Source organism: Cyprinodon tularosa, unplaced genomic scaffold, assembly GCF_016077235.1.
Source record: "Cyprinodon tularosa strain WSP-4 unplaced genomic scaffold, ASM1607723v1 ctg157, whole genome shotgun sequence".
Lineage (NCBI taxonomy): Eukaryota > Metazoa > Chordata > Actinopteri > Cyprinodontiformes > Cyprinodontidae > Cyprinodon > Cyprinodon tularosa.
This window is the reverse complement of record NW_024038405.1, coordinates 959,465-972,990: the sequence shown is the minus strand read 5'-3', so window position 1 is coordinate 972,990 and position 13,526 is coordinate 959,465. Positions and strand designations below refer to the sequence as shown.

At 36.0% G+C, this 13,526-nt stretch overlaps 1 protein-coding gene across 2 annotated transcripts; it reads right to left on the bottom strand.

Moving 5' to 3' along the window:
- Positions 1-1,269: 1,269 nt before the first annotated feature.
- tbxtb (T-box transcription factor Tb) lies at positions 1,270-13,289 on the bottom strand. 2 transcript variants are annotated; one of them, XM_038280109.1, is made up of 9 exons: positions 13,250-13,289; positions 8,762-9,225; positions 8,126-8,390; positions 5,434-5,568; positions 5,153-5,214; positions 5,010-5,071; positions 4,740-4,916; positions 2,736-2,868; positions 1,270-1,806 (listed from the first exon to the last, which is right to left on the bottom strand). In XM_038280109.1, exons 2-9 carry the CDS (start codon positions 8,968-8,970, stop codon positions 1,536-1,538), a joined length of 1,314 nt encoding a protein of 437 aa, XP_038136037.1. In that variant the 5' UTR covers positions 8,971-9,225; positions 13,250-13,289; the 3' UTR covers positions 1,270-1,535. The 2 variants fall into 2 exon arrangements, with proteins under 2 accessions (XP_038136037.1, XP_038136038.1); XM_038280110.1 differs by lacking the exon at positions 13,250-13,289 and having other exon boundaries at positions 8,762-9,228.
- Positions 13,290-13,526: the final 237 nt, after the last annotated feature.

Sequence of the window (13,526 nt, the reverse complement as noted above, 5' to 3'; positions counted from 1 at the left end):
CTGATCATCCAGCAATACAACACTGGTAGTGTTCCTAAATGCCCTCCACTGTGTTTTAGAAAGATTGATGAGCATACCCCAAAAGACAATCAGCTGTAACTGCAGCAGAAGGTTCTTTACAAAGTACCACATCTGGTAGTCAACTTCAGACATTATGTATAAGGTTCCCCATTCCAAAGCCATGATCTAATATGCTGGTCTATCCCTAGTGAGAAAAAACTCTAAGGTCTGAGTTTGTAATGTGATTAAATCTTTCAGAGATGTGAACACCCATTTAAAGCACTAAAGTCAACAATGCAAAAAGGCTGAAAGTAAATGAGAAAACAAAAGATGTTCTCTAAACGTGAACGTCTAACATTTCATGTTGTTGCTTATGACATGGCATTTAATTATTTGCTTTATAACCAAGTGTAATTTAATGTAATATCTCCACTGAATGCATTTATTCTGAAGCAAACCAGGGCTACACATGGCCAGTGTCAAAGAAGAGAAGGATACAGAAGAAATGAAAAGTTTGCTTTTAATAATATAGGAAGAACATATTTATTTCCATTCCAATCAAAGTTTTCATAAGGCAATACTTGGTAAAAACAGAAACAAAATCATTTATTTACAGAGCCTCTAATGATTTCTCATTTACAGTATAAACATTCTTCATTCCTAATTAATATTCTCAGAGCTTTATGATTTCCTGCAATTAATTTGTTCAGTTAAGCTTAATATAAGCAGATCAAAAAGATCAACTAATTGAAAAAAAAAAAATAAATTCTTTAGTAAACGGAGGTTACATCCAAACTGCAACCTGAAGTGACCCAAATCCGTTTTTTTTTTGTCCATATGCAACCTGGATCTGATCTTTTCATGCCAGTCTGAACAACACAGATCCAATTTTTTTCCAATGCGACCCAGGCCACTTGGCTATGTGGTCCTGAATCCGATACGAATCTGATCTTTTCAAATGCGAAATGTGTCTGAACGGCCAGGTCGCATTCATTCGACCTGAAGGCCATTAGTAACCGACATAGGTCACTATTTTGCTTATTGCTACACAGAAACGGCAAGAAAAACAAACACCATGGCGGATGATGAGTAGTATTTTTTTTAACAGTCTTGAAAAGATTGAGGTTTTAAGGTTTGGAAAGATCGTTAGATGCTCTCCAGAACTACCTTCATGTTTACTTCCGTAAACACAGAGCATGCTGGCTTGTGACGTCATTGCGTCCTCTACTGCGCATGCGGGAGACTTATGCTGTATGAATGCAGTTTACACAGGAGATCACATATAAGTTGCATATATTTGGAAATGTGAACTGCAATGCAAAAAAAAAAAAAAAAAATCGGATTTCCCAAAAAAATCGGAATTGAGCATTAAGGCTTGCAGTTTGAACGCAGCCTTTGATTTGTTTAGAGGCAGATTAAAACCTGTTTAACACCCTGACATGCACTTCACCAATCAAAGTCTGGAAGCCCCCTTAAAGTAATCAGTGATGAAATATCTGTAGGAGAAGGTTTAAATTAATCCTGACATACTTTAATCAAAGAGATGGGGGGGAAACAGGGGTCCAAGCTGAGGGCAGCCGGCTGAGGGGTGAGGATTCAAAGTGGGTGGCATCATGCACCTCTGTGACGGAGCTGCTGTCATACATGGGAGAGCCAGAGGGGGGCACTGTGGCAGAGTGAGACAGACTGGGATAGTGGCTGGATGATCCTCGGAGGAACTGGGAGCCCAGGCAGCTGTTTAACCCCCCACCCTGAGACACTGGAGTCAGTGGGGAGTTACTCACAGACCACAGGCTGCTGTACTGACTGCAGAGAGACAAACATGGAGCAGATGAGAAATTCCAGTCATTATTAGTACTGATTAAACCTTTTTTTATCATCCTGATGGAATACCTTATCATATAGTTTGGATCCCTTAATTTTTTTTTACGTGCTTTTATCATCATGCGTTAGCCTGCATGTTACCTTACCTTGCATTGCTCCAAGTGTTTAGCTGGAATTGATCAGAGTAAAATTTTTCATTTTCAAGCCATTATCTTTATTCAGCTTATTCTAAAATGAAGCCACTGAAGAAGCTTTACTTGTCCCCAAAGATCTGACTTATGTCACATTTTAAGTGTTTTGCAAAAGTATTGAATACCCTAAATCTAGCTAACTTCAGACTATTAAAATGTTATATGCTAGAGTAGAGAGTAACTGGTATGCTTTTAATGCGTTACAACAATTTTAGTAAATGAAATTGTAAAGTATGGCATGAGTTTCTACTTATTTCCTCATACTCTGTTACTTATAAATAAAATCCCATTCAATTAATTTATTTTCTTCAGCCTGCAGGAGAACCTGATGAAGAATGGTGTGAAAGAATGTTCTCCAGTCAGCCACAGGGGGGCAGTAATGCCTTAGTCCATCTTCTAGGAACTTCATTAATCATGTCAGGCACAGTTCTTACAGATACTGTATGCATTTAATGTTCTCTTTTATCACATACAATGCAAATAAAATACATGAAACTTTGAGGTGAGAGCGGGATATATTTAAAAAAAGATTTATTTGTAATCTTGTTTTTCTTTTTACATCTCCTATTCTGTTGTTTGTGGAATGGAAATCTTCTTAATTTGCATTGTAGGTACCGGTATATTGATTTTTTAATGCATTTTTTTTCTTTTCCTTTGCAGTCATCTGGCACAGTTTTCTAAGCAGATTAAGTAGATCCAAACAAAGATAAGAACACAGACCTTGTGTTGGCTCCCGAGGAGGAATTGTGGGCCATGGGCATCATGCTGGAATGAGTCGGCATCTGCAGACTGGACCAGTTATCATGGCTCGGGAGCATCGACAAGCTTGTTGAGGAGTTATCCGAGTAGCCAGCTGCAACATAAAGAAGGGGTTAACTGGTTTTAGCTGTATATCGCAGTAGTTAAAACATGTCACATTTTTTTGTATGTATACAGGTGCTGGTCATAAAATTAGAATATCATGAAAAAGTAGATTGATTTCAGTAATTCCATTTAAAAAGTGAAACTTGTATATTATATTCATACATTACATACAAACTCATATATTTCAGATGTTTATTTTGTTTAATTTTGATGATTACAAATGACAACAAATGAAAATCTCAAATTCATCATATCAGAAAATTAGAATATTGTGAAAAGGTTCAAAATTGATGGCCCCTGGTGCCACACTCTAATCAGCTAATTAACTCAAACCACCTGCAAAAGCCTTTAAATGGTCTTTCAGTCTAGTTCTATAGGCTACACAATCATGGGGAAGACTGCTGACTTGACAGTTGTCCAAAAGACGACCATCGACACCTTGCACAAGGAGGGCAAGACACAAAAGGTCATCGCTAAAGAGGCTGGCTGTTCACAGAGCTCAGTGTCCAAGCACATTAATAGAGAGGTGAAGGGAAGGAAAAGATGTGGTCGAAAAAAGTGTACAAGCAAGAGAGATAACCGCACCCTGGAGAGGATTGTGAAACAAAACCCATTCAAAAATGTGGGGGAGATTCACAAAGAGTGGACTGCAGCTGGAGTGAGTGCTTCAAGAACCACCACACACAGATGTATGAAAGACATGGGTTTCTGCTGTCGCATTCCTTGTGTCAAGCCACTCTTGAACCACAGACAGCTTCAGAAGCGTCTTGCCTGGGCTAAAGAGAAACAGGACTGGACTGCTGGTGAGTGGTCCAAAGTCATGTTCTCTGATGAAAGTAAATTTTGCATTTCCTTTGGAAATCAAGGTCCCAGAGTCTGGAGGAAAAGAAGAGAGGCACTTCATCCACGTTGCTTGAAGTCCAGTGTAAAGTTTCCACAGTCAGTGATGGTTTGGGGTGCCATGTCATCTGCTGGTGTTGGTCCATTGTGTTTTCTGAGGTCCAGGGTCAACGCAGCCACATACCAGGAAGTTTTAGAGCACTTCATGCTTCCTGCAGCTGACCAACTTTTTGGAGATGCAGATTTCATTTTCCAACAGGACTTGGCACCTGCACACAGTGCCAAAGCTACCAGTACCTGGTTGAAGGACCATGGTATCCCTGTTCTTAATTGGCCAGCAAACTCTCCTGACCTTAACCCCATAGAAAATCTATGGGGTATTGTGAAGAAGAAGATGCAATACACCAGACCCAACAATTCAGAAGAGCTAAAAGCCACTATTAGAGCAACCTGGGCTATCATAACACCTGAGCAGTGCCACAGACTGATCGACTCCATGCCACGCCGCATTGCTGCAGTAATACAGGCCAAAGGAGGCCCAACTAAATACTGAGTGCTGTACATGCTCATACTTTTCATGTTCATACTTTTCAGTTGGCCAACATTTCTATAAATCCTTTGTTTTTATTGGTCTTCAGTAATATTCTAATTTTCTGATATGATGAATTTGAGATTTTCATTTGTTGTCATTTGTAATCATCAAAATTAAACAAAATGACATCTGAAATATATGAGTTTGTATGTAATGTATGAATATAATATACAAGTTTCACTTTTTAAATGGAATTACGGAAATCAATCTACTTTTTCATGATATTCTAATTTTATGACCAGCACCTGTATGCCAAGAGCCATTCCTTGGACAGACCTTGCCAAAATCCAAACACTACATCTTTGTGCCTTAAAACACACAAAAGCAGGTGGAATGCAAACCATTCACCCATCCAGCAACATTTGTTTAAGTTTCTAGTTAAAATGCAAAGTGGGAAGAGCTTAAATGTTTATGATGAAGGGACTCACTGGGTGAGCTGGTCCGGTGGGTGTACGGGCTGCTGTAGGGGGCAGAGCGGTGGTTCCTCAGGCTGGAAAAACGCTCACAGCCATGGGAGGGGGAGAGGGCCATGGGACTCCCAAACTGACTGTGAGGACTGGTGGGTGTGCAGAGGGTCCCTGTGCCATGAATGAACCAGCTGCCCACTGGCTCCGCAGAAGGGAAAGTACATAATATTAGCACCATAAAATAAGGAAATAAGTATAAGATTTTAAAAAATTATATATATACAGAATTACACTGAGAGTAGCCAGACTGTGGATTCTCATTTATGTCTTCCCTCATGTCTCTGTTGTCATTCCTGTACAAGAGAAAGAGCAGTGTGCATATTTTGATTTCATGCAGATGTTGTGGTAAAAGTAACTTTTAGTCTCACTCTTACCTTTCTTTTGCATCAAGAAAGGCTTTGGCAAAAGGATTGTACTTTATTTTTAGAGCCGTTATCTGAAATTCAGAAACACTTTACAGTTGGCTTTGCTAAAAATAAAAATATATTCTGTGCACATAAGTGACATTTTGCTTGCATGATCTGAGAGTTTTTTTATAAACTGAGATAAGGCTGACTGTCCAGGGCACCCAGGCCTGAAGGTAAAAGAACCTGCTTTATAATAATGGTTTAAACCAAGAAACTAAGATCTGACCTCTAACTGTGTTTATACTAACCTCTTCATTTTGGTACGCTGTTACAGCAATGAACTGTGTCTCTGGAAAGGAGTGGCTGGTGATCATCCGTCGAGGGCCTCCAACCCTAACGATGTGGATACGTGGCTCATATTTGTGCAAAGAATTTAACATAATCTTTAAAAAGAAAGAAAGATAAGAAAGCAGAAGGAAGATTAATTATAATTCCTTTTTGCACTTTACTTTTAATGCTTGCTTTTGAAAAGAAACAGTAGCAACACTGCAAAATATTATTTTCTGAGGTAAAATGTTAGCTAATGAAATCATATACCTTTTTATTATATTTATATAAAGATTACATTTGTTAATGTGATATTTAAGAATGATTAAAATATTATATTACTAATTTCTGCATTAAAACAAATCCTAAACAAGGCTAACAAAAATAATGAATAACTGATTGAACTACTTTATTAAACCTTTAGGTTGTTAGGTGTATGCAAACAAAAATGTACTAAAAGCTAAGAATGATGAAAAGTCTTGTTGTTGAGAAGAAACAATAATCCAGCTTTAACCTCTTAATATCCACCTAATTTCTGGGAAATTCGCCTATTGTGCATACCCAAATGGAAAAGCAAATAACTGAGGAACTGTACGCACAAAATTCCAGAGTTATACGTTATTTGAAAGCTAACATCTTTTAGTTTTTCTCCAAGCTGCATTCATTCAAACATGACTCAAAGTTGTTTTTTTTATTCTCCAAAATAATAAGTCTTTTTTGAACAGCAGTAATAAAGACATGCTTGCTTGTTGTGGCTGCTTTGTCATGCTACATTTCGACATGCTGCTATAATTGTGCTTTGGTGCTCGCTATGTCTATGAAATCAACTTGGTGGTTGAATTGTGGAGAATCTAAGCTTTCCAACGATGTCTAATATGACTATATTGGTAAACATTTTACCAGTGTAATTTCCATGCATTCTGAGCTATTATTTGTAAATGCTTTAAAACAGGTGGGTTTTGAGAGGTTAATGACTTTAGGTTTAATACAAAAAAAAAGTTTATTGATAAAACTCAGCAAAATACCAATCTTAGTTCATTACATATGAACAATAGCATAACTGCTTTACAGTTGCATTGATATTAAGATCAAACTTGGAGAAAAAAATGCTAAAAAATAAAAGCTTGCTAATATATTTGGCATCACTGAATAACTGTCTAATTTTAGTAAGAATTTTATACCAGCATTTAGCTCAAATAGTAATAATTGAGCTTGATGACTTTTGTAAAAGCTAAGAAATGTATAAAAAGTTGTGCTTGAAAATGTTTATATGATGGAAAGAGAATTTAGATCTGTATTTAGCTTAAGAAACCTTTGCAAAACTATACTAAAAAACAAATCATTTTTGCAAGCAAACCGATTATCTGAACACTAAGGCACAACAAGACATCTTGGCAGAGACTGTCAGGGAGAAGCTTTTCATTCCATTTATGGTTTGATAGCAGATGCTACATTTATTTGTATTTTTTATACCAGGATAATGAAGTGGGTAATGATTATTTTATTTTAATTCTAAAAGGGGAAGACATTAGGAATCCTCAAATGATAATAAATAGATTTTATAAAGCACTAACACTTGTCATTGTTCAATATTTAAACATTACATGTTTAAGACTAGAGCTGCACTAATAACTGCACAAAACTGTGGCCCTATTAATTAGATTAGGTCAATTTTAAGATTACCCTAAATTAAAAATGACTTAGTTTCCTGTTTACAAACTGTTAATTAGGCAACATTCAGTCACCTCATTTGTGTTTAAATAATATAATATGACTATTTACTTAGTTATTATTTTAAGTATCTTAAATAATCTTAGAAAATTATGTTGAACTTAAGCTAAAATATTAATTATTATAAGAACTTCTTCACAATACAATGAAATTTTGCTTTTTAATTTAACCCTTAGCATTCCTTCATTTTGAATTCTCCACTTCCACCATATTATCACTAAAATATTATGTCTCAACATTTTGTTCCATTTTTAATTAATGCCATTATACTTTTATTATTACATAAAAAGAAAACTGAATTAAAATCATATTTTTTGTAGCCTACTGCATGCCTTTTGCAATGTTATTTATAAATCTATCTTTCTTGCATGTGAAATATCTATTTTCTTTACATTTCTAACAAGCAGCATATAATGTTGCAGATGGGGATATCGATTCATCATTTGCCCCTGGGGTATCCGAATTAGAAGAAAGGTTTACTTTGTCACATTTTAATTTTTTTGCACAAAGAAGTAATGCAGTCATAGACAAAGTAGATTTCTTTTAAAGTCTATATACTTTCTATGAATATAAGAGTTATCACTGATGGGAAACAGATGACAAAAGAAGAAAATTCAATTTTGAAGGATTTGTTGTTGTTTTTTACATTGAACTTTAATGTAATCAAAAATGCATTGTACCAGTTATTTGCCTTACAAATGTTGATCTATGTGAAGAACTTTTAAAGCAAAAGAGAAAATCTAGTTTATCCATAGGCCTACTTATTTAAAAAGCTAAATTATTAAACGATTAAAAAGAGTGAATACATAACCAAACAATGGGTAAAAGAGTCTTAACTTATAAACTTACATAAGCCAACTCACCAATCTGAATTGACCCATCTTCTAATGAATAAACCTCTGTAATGTTGTCATTCTGTGCAGAAAGCAGCTCAATGTTTACCTGACCTCCGCCGTTCAGTTTATTGGTGAGTTTAACTTTGCTGAAGGAGACCGGAGCCTTCATCCAGTGGGCCCCGAAGTTTGGAGAATCCGGGTGGATGTACACGCAGCTGGGGGTCTGGGGTTCAGGTTTACCTCCCGGTACCCACTCTCCATTAACGTATTTCCACCTGTGGTTGTCCGCGGATATAAAGTCCAGCAGGAAAGAATACATGGCATGTGGGTCCAATCCAGAGACGTTTACCTTCAGAACTGGAAACATCCGCCTTAAATGAAAGACGGCATAAATAGCAATTTAGGCCACATCATCAAATCTTTCTATCTATCTATCTATCTATTTTCTTTCTATTTTCTTTCTATCTATCTTTCTATCATTTATCTATCAATTTTTCTTTCCATCTATCTATTTTCTATCTATCTATTTTTCTTTCTACCTATATATCTATTTGTCTTTCTATCTATCTATTTGAAAAAATAATGCAAAATGTTTTCCATTTATTTAATCATATTTAGTTACTTTAACAATTGTTTCATGTTAGCAGGGTGGGACATAAAACAATTGTGTTAAAGTAACTAAATATAATTAAGTAAATGCCAAAATCAGTTGCATTATTTTTATCTATCATCTGAGGCTCACCTGCCGTTCTTTGTAACGATCATCTCGTTTGTGAGGTCCTTAAATTTTTGCCACAGCTGCAGCTCATCAAGGGTCACTTTCAGGTCCCTCTCGCTGGGGTCTCCCTTCTCGCTGCCGGCCTGCAGTTCACTCTCCACCGCACTAAGGAGGTGATCCACCCGGTACTGTGCGGCCTTGCTGCTGGGACATTCACCAGCACCAGTCGCCATTAGGTCAATCAGAGCAGAGAGGAACTGTGTTTCTGTGAGTAGATTAAAAGGCCTTGGCTGTTTTGCTTCCAAAGGTGAGTTTCTGACTATATAGTCCGTTCAGCGGCTCCGTGTCAGGATGACTCTTTGGAGGAACACTGGTTGGTTAATCTCCTCTTTGATCTTTGCGGGCTTGTCGCTGATTGGCTGAGAGTAGCCATACTATTAAAGGCTCACAGGATGGCAGCGATTTGAATGAAGCTTTATTACATGGACCTGTAAATATTGACACTTAGATCAAAGCCACACCTGCAGCAGCCAAGCCACTTTAGGGCTCACCAGGGCCGGTCTTCAGCCAGACAGGGCCCAGAGCTCAACACACAGTTAATTATCATTTCTTCCTTTTTTTTTCCTAGTTGCAAACAAATATTTTTCAAAAAGCCTTTTAACACAATTTCCTTACAAAAATATTTGAGTTTTATATTTTAAAATATTGGTTGAAAAAATGCTATTCCTGATAAACTGGTATTTCAGATCTTACAGTGAGAATGATATAAATAAATGAATAAATCAGAATAAAAAAAGGCTACATTAATTAAAAATGTTTTTCAAAAGTACAATCAAACAGACTGAAAATCCTATCTACAACAACAACAAAAAAACCTTAAATATTTCATCTAACATAATGTAACATGCAATTAGCTGTCGTTTTATTTTTAATTTGGTAACAAAAATCTGTCCTCCAAATGTAATGGAATGTCATGTTTAGTGATTTGAGACATATTTCCGAAAATAATCATAGCTGCAAAATTATTTTGTCACTTTCTAGAACAGAAAGCCAATATTTTCATTATATCACCGTACAAACAAATTGATTTATCTGCCACTGTTGGGAAAGGCCTACCAAATTACAACCCCATCTCTTTTGTATTGTTTTTGTTTTATTAGTTCATCCCTCAAAGGAAATTAAGTCAATTTTTTTGTTTTCGAAATCAAAATTTGAAAAATACAGCATGTATTTGTTATCTATCCATGTTGTTTTTGATGCACCCAAATGAAATTATTGGATGTAATTTACAAAATAAATTCAAATGTGTGGAGTAAAACCAAGTCAGCACATGTCACATTAACACTTCTACGAACAATTAATATTTATCAAACATGTACCTTTTTTTATGATAAAACACGGTCAGTCTCCTGATAGTTTCATGAATTATTTTTGTTAAGAACAGCCAAGTCCATTCCTTATAATACTAGACAAGCTTTGTCTTTTCATTTACCATTTAAGTATTAAAACTCAAGTGCAGTTTTCTTTTCGGCATTGTGATGCAAAACTATGGAATGAGTATAGAAAATATTTCAAATCTTCAGAGATAAATAGTAGAAAGTGTTTGAAAAAAATACTGTTATTCAAAAAAGACAGTCATGTATGATTTTACAAATACTGACTCCCTGAAATCTGTAAGTTAAAATGTAAAAAAAAAAAAAAAGTGTTTTGTTGTTCTAGGGGTGTGGCCTTTGATATAAGCCCTATGGGGTTTCTGTCACACTCCATCACATTTCTTTTTTTATTAATGTATTCTGAGTTTCTATTTTGATTTGTGAAAAAATAAATAAAGTAAAAGTAAAGTTAGAGGCTATAAAACAACAGTGACACCTGTTCTTCCTACAGCACCGGAATGGCTAAAAACACATAGGCAAAGCTACTTTGGGTTGTTTGTAGAAAAAAAAAAAAAAGATAATTTCATTGAATAACTCAGTCAAAGTCCAGGAATAAAAATGACCTATTTACGCTGTTGAAAGTAGATGTTTAGTGATGTCCTCTATATAGTTTGTAATATTATAAAAGTGCATAATTTCCTTTTTAAACCTATATTATCTACTACTATGTGATTGTCCATAGCAAATCCCATTAAAATATACAGCTGTAGATGCACCCTGAAGGTGTAAATAGTTCAACTAGGCAGCATTTGTTATAGCTCAGGGAAATTGCTGTTTGGCCCTGGTGATTTGTTTTAAATCAGTGGTTAAGAAAAGAAAAAAATTGTAAGAGTAACAACAACAAAACATGAGATAAACGACATCTTGCACAGCAGTGTTATTGTCATAAATAAGAGCTTGATGTCACTATGGGGACCACCAGGAAAATGGAATAAAAGCAAAAACAAACATTAAAAGCAGACATCAGTGTGTATATTCGTCCTGCCAGCACCGCGATTCTGTCTGTCTTTCTGTCCAACCGTCTGGACCGGAGTTCACAGCAAGCAGAGAAAAACAAATCCCACTCAGGTTAAAGTCTGACGGTTTTCAGATTTCTCACTGAACATTAGAAATATCAAACATCTTATATGTTTCAGGCTGTTTTTCCAATAGGCCTGTGTAAAGAAAAATACCCACATTTTAATGCATTCTTACATTTTGTCTTGATATTTCTCTTTTCGAGAATCACAAATTATAGGAGCTAAAGGTTAGATTCCTATGTTATTCTGTGCTGCACTATGAAAACACAACCACCTCACGTATCAGGATTCCTGTTTTTCTGTAGTAGTTGCAAATGTGAGGGCTTTCATCTGTTGGTGGCAGATATTAGAATTTATCATTTCCTAACCCATTAATTACTTTGTAATAAGAAAAGACAGGCCCTTTGTGTTAGAGGTAAAGAAACTATGGTGTAAAAATCAAGGGTGTGATAACCAGTGTCATTTCCCACAGTGTTGGTGTCTCAGTTGGCACCTGAGTCTTTCCTTTCAACACCTCTGCAAGTGCCAACACTGACAAGGAGCAACTTCCTGACACACAAGTTTGCAGCACTATAAACTGGTATCAATAATCTATACCTGTGGTTTTGTTAAAATACCTACCCCACATGTGTAAATACTCTCCGAGGGCCAGAGGATACGTTTAAACAGTTTATTGTGATGCAGTAATATAAATACAGTAAGCAGGTTAATCTGACTCAGGTCGGCAATATCTCTAAGATGGCAGAGAGGAATCAGGGGGATGAGAACACAGGGAGAAGCGTTTGAGGAAACTGAAAGAGGCTTAATGGGAATTTGGAAACACAGTGAAAGGTCCATCTACAATGTCTGCAGAACCTAATAACTGAAATACCATTAGGAACAGGAGATAGAAGCTATAATATATGGATTTTAGAAATAGCCTTGGTTTCAGACAGAATTTCCTTGGAAGGAGAAAACCTTTTACAGCAACTAGTTTCAAGTCTGGAGGTATATCTTTACCCCCTTTTCACAAATAGTGATTGAAATGTTAAACCATCCTTCAAAATCGATTTGAACTGAGTCAGATTGGCTGGAGAGTGATTGTGACCATTGGTATTTATGTTTAGTCAAACCCATCTAATCTATCTGAGGTTTGTATTTTGACTTGGCCCTGATAACACATGCATAAGTTTTGAGCTAAAGCATCCTTAGCTGTGGATGGTTTGTCAGAGTAATGATCTGTGGGAGAGTTAACCTGTTCTTTAGTCTCAAGTTTTCATGATTTTATCAACTGTTATATTTTAACCTTACTATTTCTATCTTTTAATATCAACATTCTTCTTTCAGCTCTTTCATAAACCTTAGTTATCACAAATTTTCCTATTGAGAGATTCACATTACCACAATCTTTTTGCAGACTTTTAGCTCCTTGAGCTATATAATGGGGCACCTTGCTTATTCTCCAATAAATGCCCTCCTTGCTTGTGCAGCCAGTCCAGAGGAACATCCATGTCTTGGTAGGTTTGCATTCGTACCTTATTTTGTTTTTAAAATAGAGGATAAATTGAGCTGTGCTACATGAGATAAAAATGCTCATAAGCTTTAAAGCTCTCATTAACTTCATCTCTGACCTGTCTGTCCTGTTCCTGGTTCATCCTGATAATGTATGTTTGCTAATGTTCTTTAAAATAAACCTTTAAGACCTTTATAAAGCAGTTGTTTTTATACTGACAGAAATTATTTCTAATAAGGCTGCTTTTAAAATCTATTTGGAGTTCAGATTTTTTGGGGGTATTACAGTAAAGGGGTCTTGCTTGTCAAACCTTTGTTGTCCAGAATATTTGGAAAAATGAATAATTTAAATAAATGTGCTGATTTGTGTTCACCTTCTGCATAGAGCTTCAAAGGAATACACTTATTTTGAAATAATGCTAAATATTAAATTCAGCACTGGATTGTTGAACATTTCACATGAAAACTTAGAGAGTAGGAATAAAACACCAAAAAACAAAAGCTCAAATAGTCATAGCTAAAGCTCAGCTCTGGATGGACACAGCTCGTCAGCAGATTTCAATACTTACCTTGGGTAAATACTCTGCCTTCTTGCCTGCTGGCTTTGACCAGTCTGTTTGTCTGCTCCAGTCCTCCTTTCAGCCAAGCACATTCCCTGTTTGCCTTTGGTCTATCTTCACACATAGGTGGGAGGAAAAAAGGCTCCTCGTGCATGTCCATGTATGTTTATCTCAGCTCCACTCCATAACAACTCCCTAAAATGTTTACTCATGCCTTTTCTAAAACAATCTTTCTAATTATGCTTATAAAATGTTAGCTGTCAGGGATAAAGTCTTATCTGGAGCA

Bases quoted from the DNA above. Each gene is read 5' to 3' on its own strand.
- tbxtb (XM_038280109.1), bottom strand. From the start codon at position 8,970: ATGGCGACTGGTGCTGGTGAATGTCCCAGCAGCAAGGCCGCACAGTAC. The intron at 5,072-5,152 runs GTAAGAGTGAGA...TCTCTTGTACAG, and splicing joins TTTCTTGATGCAAAAGAAAG to GAATGACAACAGAGACATGA. The intron at 1,807-2,735 runs GTCTGTGTTCTT...GTCTCTCTGCAG, and splicing joins TCCTCGGGAGCCAACACAAG to TCAGTACAGCAGCCTGTGGT.